Source organism: Cynara cardunculus (assembly GCF_001531365.2).
Source record: "Cynara cardunculus var. scolymus isolate 2C chromosome LG 3, CcrdV1, whole genome shotgun sequence".
NCBI classification, from domain to species: domain Eukaryota; kingdom Viridiplantae; phylum Streptophyta; class Magnoliopsida; order Asterales; family Asteraceae; genus Cynara; species Cynara cardunculus.
Window position 1 is genome coordinate 36,278,024 of NC_037530.1, and position 20,204 is coordinate 36,298,227.

Below are 20,204 nucleotides of genomic sequence, written 5' to 3' on the forward strand. Positions count from 1 at the left end.
ATAGCCTGCGATATTTATGGGCTTTGGCCCAAATTCTATTTTTCCCACAGTTTTCTATCAACAAATAGCTAATAAAGTAATAATATTTGTCAAAAACAATAATAACTATAATAGTGCTAAAAAAATAATATATAATAAATAAAAAAGTTACTGTAATTTCATATACAATAATAACTATTAATCATCAGTACAGGTGATAATTTTGTATCAAATCAAACCATCCAACATATTTACTAATTGTATCAATTATAATCGGTTGATAGTATTATACCATGTATGCAAACTTGGTTGTTACACAGTATTGGAAGTCATGTATCATGGTAGTACCACGGTACATGACTTGTTTAATTATTTATTAATTTTGAATCACAAGACGTACGCTATCTCCAATATAAGGATGATGTCTCCCGAATAACTAATTCCTCTTTGTGTCTCTAACAAACACTCAATCATAGTGTCACTAGGACCAAATCCCAACAAGGATCTGATGTGTATGTTAACAAAAGTAAAAATGTTAGGTTTAACGCCAAGTGAGTTTAAGCAGTTTTCATCAATTATATAAAGTGGTAAAATGGAAAAGTTATTATTTAAATCACAATTTCATACATGAAATGCATTTAGAATAAAAGGTGATATCTTTTCCCATAACCTCCATTTTCGTGATAAAATAACTGTGGAACCAAACCCAATACTCACACGAATTCTAGAAATATGATTGAAATCCAAATACCAAAAACATGGATATAATCTTTTTATTCAAAACCTTAATATATAGAGGAAATCCAATATATCAAAATTGTAAATTACGGTTGCTTGCCAAAATCCGAGTAATATTAAAACATGGATAATACATTATCCAAAGACAATGTTTACAACAACGAGGGAGACTCGTATCCCTTGAAAGTGACGTGAACACAAAGGATGCCACTCATACAACGTTAATCGCATAACACTTCATGACTTAAAGTTCGAACGTTCGTACGACTCCTTAACAAGTTGCACCTCAAGAGTCGGTTGACTTTAGTGTCTGTGCTTAGAATTCAACCTCAAGGGTCGGCCTACTTAGTGTCTACCTAAAAAGGGAACACCATCAAGCGGCGAAGATCCTGGTGTGTCACCAAGACATGCACATCCGGACTCAACCCTCCTAGTGACTTCTTGAAAAGTTTAAGATCATCAAACAAGGGACCCGGAGTTTAACCCCGCAATACACTTACAACCATCACACGAGACTGACTCGCATGCCTATGGATCCAATGCATCAAAGTCTAAGTTACATGACTCTAAATGAATGACCAATACACTCGAAACATGTAATTCTATAAATAAATATGTTGTGAATGCATATAACTCCAAAAGCTCAATATAGAGCCATTCAAGTCGGATAACATCTCCAAGACTCATTTAAGTCAAAACTGAGCCAAAAGTTCAACAATTCAATTGACTAATAAATAAAAGTCATCAAAAACAATAAAACGCATTTAACCCACGTCTACGTAAACACATGCTCCAAAAGTATGATTTACTCGTAAAACCCAACTCAGTTGGGATAAATTCTTTTCAAAAAGAAATCATACTATTTGTATTTTCATAATGCCTCATAACACAAAAATGTTAATTTTCCAAACTGTTTATAAAACCAACTACACCAAAATGCATATAACATCAAATAATCCCCATTTATGAGATAAATCATCAGAAGAACTCATACTTATGATTTATTTAACAAAATATTCAAAGATTCTAAATATATGCATTTTCAAGATATATTAACCCAAAAACAACTAGTAAGGAAAACATTTCAGTATAAATACTCAACACATTTGATAAATAGTAAGGAACACACTTCAATATATCGAAATTACACATTTTTGGCATGTACATAGTTTTCGCAAACAACTTGAATTCACCTTACTATGCTAGGTTAAACCTAGGTTCCAAATCCATCTATAGCTTCCAAAATAGTGAAGGCTTTAGATCTGTCAACACTCACCTCTAGGAACTTTATCTGAGTCTTAACCAAGACTAGAGATGTACCAAAAGTAACCCCAAAATTACATCCATACAATCCTTAGTCAAAATCTCAAATCACCAAGAACACCCAAAATGATCAAAAACTCAATATAATGAAGATACACCAAAAAGGATGTTCAAGGAGGTTAAAACAAAAGCTTTTAAGAAGAATACGGGTTTAGAAAGGTTAGGATGACTTAAAATCGTTTTTAGGAATAACCCAAAAATTAGGTCAACAATGGTGGACATGGAGATGAAGAAGATGAACTCAGATCTTGGATCTGGACTTGGAATCTTGATATTTAGGAGCTCTTATATGCTCTTGAAGAAATCAATTTGGAGGAGGAATGTTCTTGGACCGAAAATGTGTGTGTGTGTGTGTGAGAGAGAGAGAGAGAGAGATAGAGAAAGAGAGAGGTGAGTTGGTGAAGAAGAAATGAAGAAAAAGAAGGAAGAAAATCATATTTAAAGGGGTTGCAGACCCAACAACTTTATGCCCAAATGCTCGCGGGAGCGAACAGTGATTAATATAGTTATGCCACTTTTTGGGGTTTGCTCAAGGCCGCGAGCAAAATAGCTGCACGGGTGCGAGTGCAATTTTCGACAAAAAAGTTGAATCCTTTGTGAAATGCGGTAACCAACTCAACCAACATCCACAATACTTCTAGATGACTATATTAAGGCCAAAATACATATGAAACTTGAAATTATGGATATTAAAAATCCGTGTATTACAAAAATCAATACCAATATATATAAAATTAATACCAAATACAATTGGTTGATACCTGATATAAAATTTTATATACACAATACACACTAAACACCGACTATATCTGAGAAAAGAATTACATACATAAATTTGAGCAGCCCATACCCAACATCTCAATCCATTTATCAGAAGGGCCCAGGAAAAACCCCAAGAGAAAAAACCCAAAAGGTGAAAGGAAAGAGTAAAACACGGTTTTTTCCTTTATGCTTTGTTAATAATTTCGATTTTATAAAATCTAAAATTGTTGCTTCTGTAATTTACAATTTATTTCTATTTATATAAGATTAAAACAGCAAATAATTATGAATTATAAAGACGAAAATAACAAGTTATAAACCGTAGGGAAGAAAACTATAATTTCTAGACCACATAAATGATACTTGCAAAATTTTATAAAGTATAGGGACAAAAAACGTAATTTACAAAATGTAAAATTATATCTCGGCTCACCGCCATTCATTTGTTCATTAACTTATGCTCTGATCTTGAATTTGAAGAATGAGAGCGTATTTGAGATTACTTATTAAAACAACTTATTGATTTATTTCGGTGTTATACTGATAATAAATATTTTTAAATATTTGGATAAACAATTTATACTGATGTTAAACCGGTAATAAGTAGTTTTTGAAAAAGTTAAACTATTTTAATTTATAACAAAATTGATAAGATTGTAAGTTGTTTCAGATAAACAATTCCAAATACCACCTAAAAAATAAAAAGAAATAAATAATTTTTTTATTTATGTTCTTAAAAAAAATTATGTTCTTGAAAAGAAGGAAAAAAATGTTATTTTTATTAATAATATCCTTTAAAAAGATATGACTATAACTTTTTTGCCTTGTTTTTCGTAAAATGAGTTTCGAGAACGCAGCGTTAAACCCCATCTTCTTCATTTCTAAAACCCTAAAAACCAGTTTATGAAATATCTGTATCACATATCTAAATGGCGATTGGTTTAGGTTTGGGGTATTCATGCCACCCTCATTTTCGCCTCAATTCTACTCTCCTCCGTCGCGTTTCCTATGTATCATCATATCATGAACTCTGCGTTTGTTATGTTCTTTTTTGTTCTTAAAAGTTGTTTATAGATCGTTTTGTTTTATGTTCATGAAGGTTCGGCTGAGTTGTGTTGCAGCAATCGAAGCACTTGACGAGCCAGATGGCTTCTCCAATGATTCTGTTATCTATGATGAAAGAGGCATGTTTAAATTTTGTCTGATATGTTTTTGGATTTTCGATTAGTTGATATGTCAAGTTATGATCATGATCTTGACTGATTGATTGTGTTTGGAAATTCGAATTGAAGGAGTGGAAGGTAGGAAAATGGCATCGAAATGGAAGAAGTTTAGCTCTAAGGAACTTGGGATTACGAATTCGATGATTGCAAGGCCTACACGGATAGTCCTAAATGGTCTCAAGAGAAAAGGTATGTTTCCATACTTACTGAAATTGTGCCAGTAGTTTGTGTTGTAATATATGTCTACAATTGGAGAAATTGCCCAAAAATAGCTATTCCTGAACACCCCTCCCCCAATTTATTTTATAGCTGCATTCTACTCAATTGAGCGACATATAAAAAGGGTGGTGCTCGATTGGTTTGAGTTGGCTCCAAAGGTCAAAAGTACCAGGAGGTCTCAAAGATCAAATCCATGGAGGAATAAAATCCCCTTGTGGCCACGGAGGTTCAAATGCGGTGACTCCTGGCTATCTGCAAAGCAGGTGGTCGGGATTAGTCGGCTCGCATAGCGAGTTGGATATCCAGGTTACTCAACAAAAAAATATTCATAAAAAGGTGCTACTTGTCGCAAGTAACTCTTTAGCAACTTTAGTAAGTTGCGCAAGTGACACTTCCATGTTAGCATTTCTCAAGTAACACTTTAGCAACTTGCGAAAAGTGTTACTTTATGAATATTAAATTCATAAAAAGTAGATTTTGCAAGCATTAGGGTTGAAATTGTAAGATGAAAATGAACTTCTTTTGGAGGGGAGGGTAGTGCTTTGAAAAGCGCTCGACATTTGAAATAGTTATATAAGATCATGTCAACTTTGGATTCTAAAGGTGGCCTGTGATTGTGAGATGGATATGATGTTGTTAGTTATTGGCCCTATGTTGGCATGTTGCTAACTTGTTACAGAAGAAAATCTTGAAGTGGAGGCTGTGGCTGTCTGCATTACACATTTCCATGCATATCTTCTTGTTTCAAAATTGGTAAAACGGCTGGTCCATCTAAAGCTTAAAGAACTTCGGTTTTTGTAGGATTTGATGTTTACCTTGTTGGTGGTTGTGTACGTGATCTAATATTAAAACGCACACCAAAAGACTTTGATGTATTGACTACAGCTGAATTGAAAGAGGTCAGTTAGTGCCTCGTACTTGCTTTACGCATTGTTGAATACGATTACTGCATATGAACATACGATGGATAATGCATTTGCTTTAGGGACTCTGTTTTTTCTTTGGTCTATTATTTATTTAAGCATTTCTCTGCATATTTTATTGGCGCAGTTTTATTTATGAAGAAAGATATTCGTAATAATCTTCATTGATGTCTTATATTTTTGGGTGAAACTTTGTGCCTCAAAGGCTTCGTTTACTTGCCAAAAAGACGATATTTCTGTCTCTTGTCAAAAGCGATTATAATTATAAGATTTTCACGGTAAAGTTTAAAGGAGTCAGAAGTGGATTGATCCTTTTTTAAAGTATGTTTTATATTTGGCAAGACTCACACGGTGAGGCTTGAACCCTTGACCTTCTGGGAGGTTGGATCTAAAGGTAACCGGTATTGCTTTGCCAATGACCCTTTTTGTATCTCTGTAGGAAAGGTTGGAGTTTTGCTTTAATGTCTCAAAGAAATATCCAAGAATTACTTCTTAACTTCAAAAAATCGCAGAAACAAAAATGAGTTTGGTTGATGATTTTTTGAGCTAGTAATCTAAGAGTCAGGATCTTGAATTTATGTCAACATTGCAGTTTCCACGTAAAGCTGCATGCTAACTTTTGGAAGCATTGTTGTGATTACCACACAGGTGACGAAAGCTTTTTCTTGGTGTGAGATTATCGGGAAACGTTTTCCTATTTGCCATGTGCACGTTGGTGATGATATTGTAGAGGTTGGTCTTTTTTGAGCTAGATATTGCTTATTGACAACAGCTACCTATCTTTATGTCTACCCTGGTAAAACATGAATTTGACTGGTGAATAGGTTTCGAGTTTTAGCACTTCAGCAAGACATCATCACCACACAAGGGACTCGGGTATGGCTTTTCAACAGTACGATGGCTGTGATGAGAAGGACTATAGTCGTTGGAGGAACTGTATGCAGCGTGATCTAACAATAAACGGGTTTCTGCTTTGGCCCTGGGAACCTAAAACTTCAATGGATATGTTTCCAATATTGTCTAGAATTGGTTCACCTCCCTGAATCTTTCCATTCTTGGTGTTTTCTGAATTTGCTTTCATTCTCGCAAAAGTGACCTTCTCTTTCACCCGTTGTGCAGATTGATGTTTGATCCGTATGCGAATACAATTTACGACTATACAGGAGGAATGGAGGATATTAGAAAAGCTAAAGTATGCATGTATCTCTACACTATAGTACTTTCTTTGAGGGGTCTTAGGGGCCGTTTACCAAAGGCTTACCCAGTAAGCGCTTATCAAATATCAAGTCACATTACCTTACTGGATGAACATGAAATGACTGAGAATCTTAACCGGTAAGAGCAATGACAAGGATCGAAGGTCTTACCCGGTTAGCTTTACCAAGTAAATTGGTGCATACGATGCCCTTTTTTATGGACTAAAATCTTACCCGGTATGGTAAGTAATAGTGTTGAATCTTGCCAGTAGACACGTACCGGGTAAGTGTTCGGGTAAACTGCCCCTTAGGCTTTTCTCTGCAGGGACATGCTCATATTAACCTGATTTTGGCTTAGGTGCGAACTGTTAACCCTGCTAACTTCTCATTGGCGGAGGATTGTGGTGAGTTCTTGAATTTTAATTTATTACTCCCTCCATCCAAAAATAGATGTCCACAATAAGAAAGTTGCAGAATTTTAGGAATCTGTAGTTATTACACTTTTTAATTAACAAAAGGACAATTTTACCCTTAATCATAACTAGAGAATTTTCTCAATCTCATATTAAGGGTAGAATGGGAAAGTAGACATCTACTTTTAGAAGTGGACACTTATTTTTTGACAAACTAAAATAGAATGTAGACACTTATTATAACAACTCATTCCACATGGATGGGGAATGGGATTGTGAGCTCCTTATAAGCCATAAGTTGTGGGCTACCAATAACTTTCACCATGGTTGTAAGTTGGATTCGAAGTTATTGAGCCAACCTGTTGCTTTGGTCTTTGGGTTGTTACACTTATTTTGAGACGGAGGGAGTATGTTTTGTGCATAATTATTTCCCTTATTATGCATCCCAAAGCTTATCCTCTTTTGCAGCTCGCATACTGCGTGCCATTAGGATTGCTGCTCGTTTGGGGTTTGGTTTTTCCAGAGAGACGGCTCATGCAATAAAACACCTTGCACACTCTGTTCTACTGCTTGATAAGGTATTTAAATAATTTTTTCTACCCGTTCTAACTGCATCTTTCGATCCACCTTTGAAAGAACAATTCGGGAAATTAATCTTATGATTTGACTGGGGTTGTATGCTTAAAGGGGAGGCATCTTATGGAAATGAACTACATGCTAGCTTATGGTTCTGCAGAACCTTCATTGAGGTTATTATGGAGATTTGGTATCTTGGAATTGCTCTTACCAATTCAGGTAAAATTTGTCACCTACTTTAGTCGGTTTATGCATATCTTGACATGTTCACATATTTCAGGCGGCATATTTTGTTCGTGATGGTTTTAGGAGACGGGACAAGAAGTCTAACATGCTCTTGGTAAGCTTAGCTACAACCAACTTATGGAGAGCTTTTCTAAAACGAGTCATTAGCAGATAAGCTTAGGCCTCTTATTTTTACTTGTTACACCCTCCGTCCCAGAATAAATGTCCATAATGAAAAAGACAGTTTTCGCAATGTGTAATTAACAAAAGGACAATTTTACCCGTATTTTATATTGAGAAATTTTCTCCATCTCAGAGTTAGAGTGTAGAATGGGAAAGTAGAGATTTACTTTTGAAAGTGGATACTTGTTTTGGGACAAACTAAAATAATAATGTAGACACTTGTTTTGGGACGGAAGGCGTATTATTTGGTTCTATTATGGTGCGTTTGGTACACGACATTTGACAAAATAAAAACTTGTTTGATGCGACATTAAGACTGAGATAAAACTGAACTGAGTGGGACAAAAATGATATTTTTAATCCACCAAAATAGGTGGGACAAAATTAAGGAAAATGTGGTAAATCACTAAACTACCATGTCTAATGGAAACCCTAAAACCATGCACAATTTTGTCACCTGCTTACCTCACTCTCATCCGTTCAGTCCTATTATGTTTGGTCTGCCTACCAAACGCACCCCATTTCATGCTTACCTTCTTTCGAAGTTCAGTTTTTCTTTTTCATCTTTGGTTTCGTTGCATCCTCGTTAGTTTGCAAAATGTAGAAAGCAATGATCGAACTGATGCGTCCTATTTTTTTAAAATTGCAGTCGTTGTTTTCAAACATGGATAAGCTTCTAGCACCAGACCGACCATGTCATACTAGCTTATGGTAAGTTTTTGTCGGTACACGTCTGTTAGCTATCGGGATTATCAAGTGCCATTTCCATTGTATCCGTGTTTTTTATTCCAATGACAAATGTACATATACGTGCTTCTAGGGTGGCAATTTTAGCATTTCATATGGCGTTATTAGATCGACCAAGGGACCCGTTAGTGGTTGCTGCATTTAGCCTTGCGGTCCACAATGGAGGAGATATGAAGGAGGCTGTTGGCATAGCTAGAAGGATTTACAAACCACATGCTAAAATGTACTACGAATTATCGGAGCCACAGAGCCTCGAGAAGACGACGCTGAAAAAGGAGGTCTTGGATCTTGGTGCATCGGTTAGTAAGGCACTGTCTAACATGACCGATACATATTACGTCTCACACGCAATGAGTAACTACCCCAAAGCACCGTATTCTGATCTGGTACGTGCTCGACCAACTCAATACCTTTACATCGCACTTGGTTACTATTTCCACCCTATGTGTCAACCTCATCTCAAAATTCGTGTGTTCTTTTAATGAGATTTAATTTTGCACTACAATGTGGGTGCTTCATAGTTGACACGTGGTCAACTTTGAGGGTCGGCTCAACCGGTAAATAGAGGCTAGCTTTGGGGCTCGTCCCCAATTGTTTCCGGTTCATGCCTCCTCAGGGGGCGTTTGCTATACGTGCTATTGGTCCCTGGAAGAGTTTTTTTTTTTTTTTTGATTAACCTGGATATCCAACCTGCTATGTAAGCCGATTAATCCCAGGGCAACCACCTGCTTTTCAGATAGCCCGGAGTCACCACATTTGAACCTCCGTGGCCATAAGGGGATTTTTATTTCTCCTTGGATTTGAACCTGGGATCTCCTGGTACTTTTGACCTTTGGAGTCAAGCTTAAACCAATCAGGCACCACCCTTGTTATTCTTACCTTGCCTTTGCTCAAGGGTACCATCCGCTCCCCAACTGAGCAAAATGGATAAAATTTGTTGGAAAACCCCAATTTCTTATCCGTAGCCCACCCTGAGATTCTAGGGCTGCGGATAGGGTAGGATAGGATAGTACAAAAACTTGTAGTCCTACGTTTGGTGCAACAATTGCCGAGTGTGGCATAAATGCATTTTTTCTGTCACATTAACAAAAGTCAGGAAGATGAAACAAATTTGTAAATTACTAAACTACCCTTGGTAACATAAAACCTTAAAATTCCATGGTTCTTTTACATGTCTACGTCACTCATATCTGTCCAATTCTGTTATCAATGCACCATTAGGGCCTTTGAGGATTTTTCGGGCCGTTGTCTTCAGGTTCCCATGGGATTAGTTGAGTTGTGTGCAAGCTGGTTCAGATACTCACGGTTAAAAAAAAGAGCAACTTTGGAAGCACCTTTATATAGTTATATAGAATGTATAGCTGATTATAACTAGTTGTGCAGGTTTTCTTCTCACTTCACTTGTATTTGAAGGCTGGTAAGATATTTGAATGTGTGAATCAAGGTAAGGAAGCCAGATTTGTGGCAAAGCAAGGTGGGAAGATTGATTATGAGTTGTTAGCCATTGGAAGTCTCCAGGAAGTGAGGCATGTATTTGCTAGGATCGTCTTTGATACCATTTATCCGTTGGATTCTTGATCATGATGTGCCATAACTTTTTATATAAAGAAACGTTTAGATTATAAGAAATCATATGAAGATTAGTGTTTTAGAAAACTTTGATTTATTGTATTGTGTGTGCTCTCTTAAATATCGAGTTCTTTTTAAATTTTTACGGGCTTCATTTCAATTTGGGTGAAAGATGAAGGACTGCAGCTTGTAAATGCAAACCGCAGCATCGGTTTGAATTTAGAGGGATTTGGAATTAAATTCTATGTTAATCGCATGTTTGGTTCGAAGGATTTCATGGACTTGAAATCATAGAATTCGTTGAAATTTCATAAACAATAGGATTTTGAAATCCCATGGGATTTTGTATGATTATTTTTAATTATTTGTTTTGTAATGAGGAATTGATAAAAAGGTAATTTAATTATTTTTATAGATATTTATTAAAAAAATTATATATCTTTTATAAATAATGGAATTCAATTCCATTTTAAATCCTACAAATTAAATACATCAAGATTTCAAATCTAAATCCCTACTATATAAAATCCTTCAATTAAGGGGTCGTTTACTAAATGCTTATTTGACAAGTGCTTACCGGAAAAAAAATTCTCATTTGATGAACATGATAAAGGCCAAGAATCTTATCGGATAAGAGCAATGAGAATGATGAAGAATCTTACTAGGTAAGTGAAGATGATGACTCTTATCAGGTAAATTGTTGCATTCAATACGTTTTGATGTACTAAAATCTTACACATAAAAATAAATTATAGTGTTGACTCATATCAGTAAACACTTACTGGATAAACATTTAGGTAAACAACCCCTAAATCCAAATCCCTCTAAATCATTCCATCAAACAAAGGCCCCTTAATTTTCGACATTCACCAATGATTTTTCCATGCGCCCCAAAATAAGGGTTTACAATAAAAATGACATAGTTTTAGACCTTAACAGTTACTATAGTTTTAGTTTAACCAAATAACAACCTTACCTATAATTAATGCATCTATCTTATTAACTCCTAATTGTTTGTGCACTGATTAAGGGTAGATTTGAAAATTTAGTTATCTATTTTTTAAAGTTGACCACTTAGGGGTCGTTTGCTAAATATTTTAACCGGTAAGTGCTTATCGGATCATTTTACCTTATCGGATTAATATGATAAATATTGTGAATGTTACTCGGTAAGAGCGATGACAATAATCAAGTCTTACCGGATAGTGAGAGCGACAACTCTTATTCGGTAAGTGTTTGTCGGATAAAAATGTCGCATACGATGTCATTTTAATTAACTAAAATCTTATCCGATATGTTAAGTCACTTAAATAAAAGTGTTGACTTTTACCAATAAGCACTTATAAGGTAAGTGTTGGATAAACAACCCCTTATTTTGGGACAAACACTGATAAAAATGTACACATTTATTTTGAGACAAAGAGTAATTTTATAAGTGAAAGTGAAAGAAAGTCGGAGAAAAAGAAAAAAGATTGTGTTCTCAACTTGAGTTTATTTGGGGGAAATGAAGAAAAATATGATGGTTTTTCTCGCAATATTTTCCTGATATACTGGAAGAAAAGTAAAGAAATAATAACAATTAAAAAAAATTATAAAATTACATATCAACCTATCAGTTACAAGCAGTTGTAATATAAATAAAGGAATATTCGTAAAATAGCATCTTCTTTTTTCTTTTACTCTGGATCAAGAACATAGGAAATTACATGTTGGTTCTCAAACGTGTTGTTGGATTGGTCCATGATGACTATGCTAAAAATTTAAGTGCTTGGTGTGTCATATAGACAGGTATAATTTGCTAAAGTATGTTATTGAATTTTATAATTTGTTATTTCATTCAATAACGTTTTTAACAATACAACATATGTTAAAAATTATAGTAAATTATATTTATTGTTTTGGTGATTACCACTCGTTATCAAGTCTAATTCATGCTTTTAACTAATTACACTTTTGATGAATGTTGTTGGCACTTTGTTTCACTTTTGGTCCTTGTGGCTAACGGTGTTAACAAGTTCTATAAGAACATTTAACCCGTCCTTGCCACTTACATTACATGTTTTTTTGACAATGACCGGTTAAGAACCGGACTCACTATACCGCAACGATTTAGAGCATCTCCAACAAATATGCTATATTTTCTTTTAGATTTCTCCATTCTCTCATTCTTTTTCTATTTTAGAGAAGAGTTTAGTATAGCTCTTGAAGCAAACTTTTTCTAAATTCTCTAAGGGACCGTTTACCAAACGCTTACCCGGTTAAGCACTTACCAAGTCACATTGCCTTAGCTGGTGAATATGGCAAGGATCAAGAATCTTCCCCCATAAGAGCAAAGGCAACGACAGAGAGTCTTACTCGGTAAGTGTGGGCGACGACCCTTTCCACGGTTAGCACTTACCGGGTAAATTTTTGCATACGATAACATTTTGTTGAATTTTACCGATAAGCGCTTAGTCGGGTAAGCGGCTCCTAAAATAACACCAGTACATGCCATCTCTACTGCAGAGTACAGAGAAATTAAGCAACAAGAGATATGGTAAATGAAAGAGAAATTAGAAGGATACCTCAGAAAAATCTGCTTTACCAGAATTAGTAGGAGGGTTTTATTATTATGCGTTGCAGAACACCTCAGACGTTAGATGGTTGATGAGCAAGATGAAGGGAGATACACCCTGTACAAAAATGATTCCAGTTGGGAAAAATCCCTACACTAACCTAAATCCAAATGTTATTTATCCATCAAAAACCAAGCCTTAGAATCACTAAATTTTGTTAGTTTGTGCGGCTATTCACTTTTGCAGGTAGAGGAGGAGCACCACCAGTAGTAGGCCTACAAACAACATAAAGAAACCTGTTTACTGTCCTACTAATATATGCACACATTTATTTCACTTCCCTTTTGGAGATTAATTTTGAAAATGTCGAGGGAAAGAAATTTACAGTCCAACAAGAACTTTGAAAGCATCATAGATGCCCCACTGTGCTCCAGTAAGGGTTCCGATCATGAAAATACGAAGAGGAAGACCCCGGGTGAAGAGACCCAACAAACCTAGCTTTTTCACAGCCTGCAGCAAATTCACATGTGAAGAGATGTGTAAAAAAATGAAGATAATAAGAAATAAGGTGGATATGACTCACATCGTGGACGGTAGCCCCTTGGGAATTGTTGAGGAAAGAAACCAAATTATCAGCTGGATGAGAAACGATGGCACATAATACACCAGCGACATACCCACCAGCGAAGCTCACTCCGAGCTGCAAACCTTTGCTACATTGATCCTTTGGTGTGGGGATGGCATGCTTGTATAGCATCTCCACGATCGTCTCAAAAGATGCAAACTTCATCATTGTATCTGCAAACTCTTCCAATAAACAATTGACATAAATGGCAATGCACATAATTTCCCCCAAACAAAGAATATGATCATAATTAGCCTGTAATGCATCTAGATAACCTCCAGTACGTGATGGAAAATTTAGAATCGTCACTGGAGGCAGTGGGTTTATGGGACGTTCCAAATGTTCACTTGGCCATCTTGTAATGTATGAAAATGATTTCTGTTGAAGAGAATAAAACTTACTTCCTAAATGCAATAACTGTGAATTGTGAACTCTATGATCTCTCAACTTACATGGAATCTGTCGCCCCCAAAGAGGTGCCAGCCCCTTGTACAGCCTGTTGGAGATTATGCAAAAAAATTAGAAGTAAACTGTCAGATAGACATATAACTGCTCTAAAATTAGTTAGATCCTAGGATCCTACCCTGCAGTGCCTTCAGCGTTAATGAACTTTGGGAAGCCATCTGATAAACCCCTGGCAAATCCAGGATTTGTTTGGACACGAACCTTAATGGCCTCAAAAGGACAAAGAGCAATGTCGGCAATGAGTTCAGCAGATGCCGAACCAGCAAGGTAGATCAGTGTTTTATACTTGGCTGCATTCTCTGGACCAGCAATGTCAGAGTAGGTTTTCTTGAAAAACTCATAAAACCCAAACTTGCAAGCACCCTGTGCACTGTAACCTAGCAAGGTTGGCACCCAGCCTGTAAAAAATCCTTTAAATCCCTGCTCCTTCAGTAACGTTCCAAAACCAGAAGAAATGCTATTGTATTTTGCAGGGTTTATCTGAAGATCCAGTACATGGGAAGTTTTGTTAAGCCGTGCAACAAGGACAACATGGATACAAATTTAGAAGTGACATGGTTATTTCTTTCAAATTATGGATTTCCTTCCTTAGCAATTCCAATTTTTACAGTGCAGTGTTATAGTTTATTAACATCACATATGAATACGAGCAACCAAAAGGAGGCGTATAAGTTAAATTAGATCGCTCAAAACCCATTTTCCCTTTTCTAGTGTCACGTGTTTATATTTTTCATATCTAACTTAGAAGATGTAGAACTTATGGTGAACAATTATACAACATTGCAGCACAGCATAGAAAACTCAACACTAAACAGGGGCATAATGCTGTTATTCCTTCTTTTATCCCTGTAATAGGAATTTAGCGACTTCAGTTGTGCATAATTAATTTATAAGGGATCAGATTGTAATTTCTACGTATTTGTTTATTAATTAGTTTTTAACTAAATTCTAGTTGTGTAAATAAGCGGGAAACTGAACTAATGTTAATTAATTAGTTTCTTAATTGTAGATTCCCATGCTCTCACTTCATTTTATCTTTAAGTATCCTTCAATTTCCTCTAGCTTTTCGATCACGCCATTAATTAATGGCTGATTGAGGTTATTAAGAGTTTATTCCAATCACGCCATGCGAAATCAACTTCTTTCTAGAATAGCGACACGCCGCATCAAGGCACGATACATCAAGCTACGTGATGGAAATCTATATATCAATTGCAGATCACCAGTTTTGTAATAAGGCATAACTAAATAAAAACAAAACCTAATTAACAACTAGAAAAACCGCAATTGACTAGCTAAATTGATGCGTGTCGCGTTCGTCGCATGAATGTACCTACTCTAAATCCATAATTATCACATTGAGCAATATAAAAAACACCGTCGAATAAGATTTGAACTCATTATATCCATAACTTCAACCAATGATTCAAATTACAAATCGGTGCTGAGCTGTTGAAGCCCTAGTTTAAGATATTGAGATAAAAAAAACCGACCTGCATATTGCATTTGACGAGATCGAGCGGTGTAACCGCCATGTGAGTAAGTCCACAGCTAAAAATGCCACCTACGCTACAGGCTGCGTAATAAGCCGGCGAGAACACCTGCATCTTACCTACCTCACTCGGAGACTCCGGAAATGAAGACGAATTCCATCGATTCGCAATCAAAAGCTCAAACTGGATGAGATTCTTCGAGGAAGAGGAAGACGAGTAAAGGAACATCGGGATCACAGACTGCCGTGAGTTATCCATTAACACTACCACGATTGTGCGCTTTGTTCCTCCTTGCAGAGCGCTACGCTCCTACTCTCTGTGAACAAACGAAATTGAAGCTCCAGAAATCACTGTGCACATCTCTCAATGAGTTCTTTTTTGGATTCGTCAGTTTCCCTCGCAGGGGTTTATGGTTGGGCTTTCGCCTCTCTACTTCGGATTGTCTGTTGAATTATTTATGCAGAATATAAAATTCACAATAAAATATAAGTTACTATTAGTTCATAGAATGAAATTAAGTGGAATTGAAATTCATCAAATGAATTTGACTTTGAGAGAATGGAATGGAATTTGATGGAATTTGACCATGTCTTTTGATTGTGTTTGGTTGGATGGAATTGAAATGTAATTCTTAACCGAATTGGAATTTTTTTTTGTTTCGTTCACGGAATTCAACGAGAAAATTACAGGAAAAAAAACTGAAACCGAAACTTTCGGGCTAGGTTCGGGGACATCTTATCGGGGACGGGGTGGGGATCGGGGACAAATTCGGGGATTTTAACGTAGACGGCGGCTGGGATGGTGATCATCGGCACGCCCCGGCTTGATACGTGTATATATATATATATATTAAGTTTAATTTATATATATATATATATAATATTAAATTCGGAGATTTTAACGGGGATTTTTAGATCTGTTTCGGGTTCCGGTTTCGGGTTCGGTTACAACCAACGGTGAACGGAAAAAAGAGGATTTTTACCTTCACGAATTCCCCAACGGGGATCGGGGAAACCGCGGGACACGATAAGATCCCCGACGGGGATCAGGGCGGTCATGGGGACAATTTTAGTTATCGGTTTCTGGGACGTTGATACCAATAACTGGCCTGAACCTGGCTCGTTGTCATTCTTAGTTTTAAACGAGATCGAGCATAGCAGAACAGAGCAAATCAAGATACAGCGTCGATGAATGGATGAGGGCTAAGGAATTTGTCGGATTGGAATTTGAAATCCGTGGTATATGCGGTGGAATTGTGAATTCAATGAATTAAGGAATTGGTTGGAATTTGAAGGATTCATTCACATCTATTATGTGAACCAAACATGGGATTTGGAATTTGGTCAAAGATTTGGACATTCCAATTCCTTCTAATTCCACCAAATTCCATGAACCAAACACCCCCTAATTGTTTGATAATTGTTTACACTGAAATTAGGTGTTGAATGATTAAGGGGACTTAAGATACAAATTCACTGAAGGTTTTAAAACCATTAAGGGGCAAACTTTTTTTGTCAAACAAGAACCCAACTAACTTATCTGGTTGCAATATCAATCCATTCAAAAATAGTTGAAATCCTTACCACGAGCAGAAAGCCAGCAAAAAGAAACCAATTAAATATCGAATAATAAATCCCGATCTAGAGAAGGTTTTCTAGAAACCACCCACAGTGTGGTTCCGAATATTCCAAATGATGTAGTAACCCGTAAGTGAATTTTTTTCATTTGAAGTAATATGCATTTTGAAATTATACATCAAAAGGAAGTTAATTAACCTTGGAATTGAATCGAAAAATTAATCTGTATTTCAAAGTGATTATTGTGAGTTTTAATAATCAAAATCAGATAATTACCTAAGTAAATTAAACTATATAACTATATGTTTTAAGGGGTTGTTATATGCAACTTTTTTAGGTCAAAATCAGATTAAATTTTGTTTAAAGAATATAAAAAGAAGGGTTTGATGTTGATGAATACAAGAACAAAATCTGTAAAGTAAAATACATATAACAAGTAGGAAGAAATGCATTTATCATAAATACATATTTTACGAACTTAAAATTATGAAAATCAGTTGTGGATAGATTTTACTATAAAAGGAGTACAATTATTAGAGTGGATAAGGGGACAATATATCCAACGAATATCCTGTAAAGCGACCAAATCAAAAAAGACACAATCCACATAAAATTTAACGGGTTGTTAATTTTTCTCTTGATGTTTGTAACGAGCGGTTTATTATATTTTAGTTCTTTTTTCTAACAATATCAGTGATATTCTTTAAGGCTTTTACGTTTCTAATGACCAACCAGTAGTCATTCATTTGACGATCGTATAAAACTTTTTAATTCATTTAATATTTTTTATTAGAATCCAAAAACCAAGTAAAATTAACAACAGATGATATTTATATAACATTACATAATATAACTTGTCAAGGGAATATAGGACTCCTTTAGTTTTTGATCATTTTAGCTTTTAAATTAAATGGTTGTTTACCAGACGTTTATTAGGTAAATATTTATCAGTCAAATATATCATCTTCATTTACCTAAATATTTTTGGTCATTAATATGGATTGTTAGTAAGTGTTTTTTTATTTATCTCATAAGTGCTTACAATGTAACACCCTAAAAATTTATTATTCGTAAAATAAATAAATGTTAAGGGTTAAAATTTAAAGAGTAAACGACATACGAGATTACAGTGTCGATACTCGAAAAATATGATTTTATTGCAATAAATAAAATCAATAAAAAAAAACATTTTGTATTTAATTGATTTGGGATGAAAATGCAGAAAGAAAAACAAAAGGGACTATTTCTGCCAAAAGTAGAAAATTAATTTGAAAGTGATGAGATTTGGGAATTCATTCTCCAAATTCACGTTTTTCCTATTCTAGATACCGTTTAACCATCTATAAATTGTAGTTTTCGGCTGAAATTTTGTGGAGACATTCCTAAGGATGTAAGGGAGTAAACGTTTTTGGAATTTAGAAATTTCATCAAGAAACGAGAGAGATATCGAGTTTGAAGCGGCATAGGGTCATTCCGCACAAAAACGACGATTGGAGGTAAAATACTCAACCAAAATTGATGTATAATATATGGTTGGCTTTGTTTTTCAATTACCTTTCTGTTGGTACAAGTCTCGTGGGCTATGGTGACTTGTACGTCGAGCGGTTTAGGCTAGAAGCTGATGTGGCGGCGGCTCGACGAGATTCGGGTACAAAAACTCAAAATACGAGTTTAATATTGAACCGTAGGGGCTGTAAATTTGGATACGATTTGGGATTAATATTTTATATAAGATTTTGTTGAAAAGAGATTTGAGGCTCGTTTATTTACTTGGATTAATCAAAATAAATCGGGATGTTTCGATTAAGTTGGTCAAAATTTGGACATCAATTGTAAAAGTTATTAATTAATTGGAGTTCATATTTAAATTATAAGAAATAATTTAATAACTTATTTCGGTAGTTGTGACTAGATAATTGTGGGATCGGACGTTTTTATAACGAGAATCGTATATAATTAAATGTTGGATTTAATACGTCGTTATTTATTTTGGATATGAAATTTTCCATTGGGGAGGGGGGTATATGGCGACGAGGTATGTTTGGGGTTGACCCGTTGACCATGCCCACCCTAAGGTTAACCCATTTGATTTTCGGGTTGACTTTTTGGAGAAATGTCAATACTCTAATTATTGAAATATAATTACATGTTATAGGATATTACTCAGGGATGAGGTTTAGCCAAACAGAGCTATTCAGGTGAGTCTTCATGAGATTTTAATTGAGATGCATGCTTACGTAAAAATTATTTGAGCATTACATTATTTTTTATGTACATGTTTATGAGTTTATTACATGTATATGAATTATCATTGTGGGTTGCATGTTATTTGTTTACGTGTTTTTAAACATTAATGAGCATGTTATAAACGGGTTAATATTTTTGTCGGGTATGGGAAAGGGTCAAAAGTCATAGGGATGACACATCCTAGGGATGGGTGACCGGACAAGGGATAGTCGTGTAACCCGGGGAAGTGCCGATGACGGTAAGACCTTAACTTGACGGGAAATTAAGAGATCTCATTATTATTTCAAAAAGGTTTGAAACAAATGTGCATATTATTTTATTTGGGGCATTGTTTGTTTTATGCATGATGAGGTGTGTATGATTGTGCACAAAAACCATGAACTCACCGAGCTTTATAAAGCTGACTATTAATATGCATCTCAGGTGCAAGAGGTTCAAGGGTGGACAAGAGCGAGGTTCTCTCCTAGATAATTATATTATTGTTATAATTCGGATGGTTAGGTTATGCTTAAACTCATTTTGTAATGTAACTCGGTATGGGACGGGTTAGCGTTGAGTTATTAATTTTAATGGAATTTGTAAGACTTCTGCTGTAATAAGGTTTTATTAGCCACTATATTTTGGGGTTATTTATTGTTATTTAATGAAAATTACGTGACACAACTCATAGTGAAAATGAGGGTGTTACATACAAGATAAGTGACTTTTCCTTCACTTATCGGCTAAGATATTTTGTTCTTTTTATACCTTTTATCAGATAATATTATCGGTCCTTATTATATTCACTCGATAAGGTAAATGAGAGCTTATAACTTTATAAGCCTTTGACAAGGCCCCTTATCAGTTTACGTTTATTTATATTTGTATTGTAATTTTATTAATATATAAACAGATAAAATGAACAACTGAAAATCATAATTTCCCATCAAATATTTATCGATATAATATTAAAATAAACCAAAAAAAGAAAATTGAAACTCAAATATATTTAATAGACATCAAGGATAGTCAACATGGTTTCGTGGTGTAGTTGGTTATCACGTCAGTCTAACACACTGAAGGTCTCCGGTTCGAACCCGGGCGAAGCCATTTAATTACAATTTTTACTCCACGTCACCTTTCGCTTTTCCAAAAACGACGTCGTGACCTACCAACTTGCGGGGTGG

The 20,204-nt window shown here is 35.3% G+C and overlaps 2 protein-coding genes and 1 non-coding gene across 4 annotated transcripts; 2 read left to right on the forward strand and 1 right to left on the reverse strand.

The window, feature by feature from the left end:
* The first annotated feature begins 3,662 nt into the window (after positions 1 to 3,662).
* On the forward strand, positions 3,663 to 10,197 carry LOC112508457 (poly(A) polymerase I). 2 transcript variants are annotated; one of them, XM_025113069.1, is made up of 14 exons: positions 3,663 to 3,812; positions 3,902 to 3,986; positions 4,095 to 4,214; positions 5,046 to 5,143; positions 5,816 to 5,899; positions 5,992 to 6,131; positions 6,287 to 6,359; positions 6,722 to 6,767; positions 7,245 to 7,354; positions 7,464 to 7,571; positions 7,633 to 7,692; positions 8,410 to 8,471; positions 8,581 to 8,893; positions 9,891 to 10,197. In XM_025113069.1, exons 1-14 carry the CDS (start codon positions 3,732 to 3,734, stop codon positions 10,083 to 10,085), a joined length of 1,575 nt encoding a protein of 524 aa, XP_024968837.1. In that variant the 5' UTR covers positions 3,663 to 3,731; the 3' UTR covers positions 10,086 to 10,197. The 2 variants fall into 2 exon arrangements, with proteins under 2 accessions (XP_024968837.1, XP_024968838.1); XM_025113070.1 differs by lacking the exon at positions 9,891 to 10,197 and having other exon boundaries at positions 8,595 to 8,747.
* Positions 10,198 to 12,740: 2,543 nt separating this feature from the next.
* Positions 12,741 to 15,589, reverse strand: LOC112510111 (mitochondrial phosphate carrier protein 3, mitochondrial-like). The gene is made up of 6 exons (XM_025115412.1): positions 15,215 to 15,589; positions 13,840 to 14,201; positions 13,709 to 13,752; positions 13,215 to 13,429; positions 13,017 to 13,141; positions 12,741 to 12,906 (listed from the first exon to the last, which is right to left on the reverse strand). The coding sequence occupies exons 1-6, from the start codon at positions 15,470 to 15,472 to the stop codon at positions 12,849 to 12,851; spliced, it is 1,062 nt and encodes a 353-aa protein (XP_024971180.1). The 5' UTR covers positions 15,473 to 15,589; the 3' UTR covers positions 12,741 to 12,848.
* Positions 15,590 to 20,053: 4,464 nt separating this feature from the next.
* Positions 20,054 to 20,127, forward strand: TRNAV-AAC. The gene has a single exon. It is a non-coding gene; the product is annotated as a tRNA-Val (tRNA).
* The last annotated feature ends 77 nt before the right edge of the window (positions 20,128 to 20,204 follow it).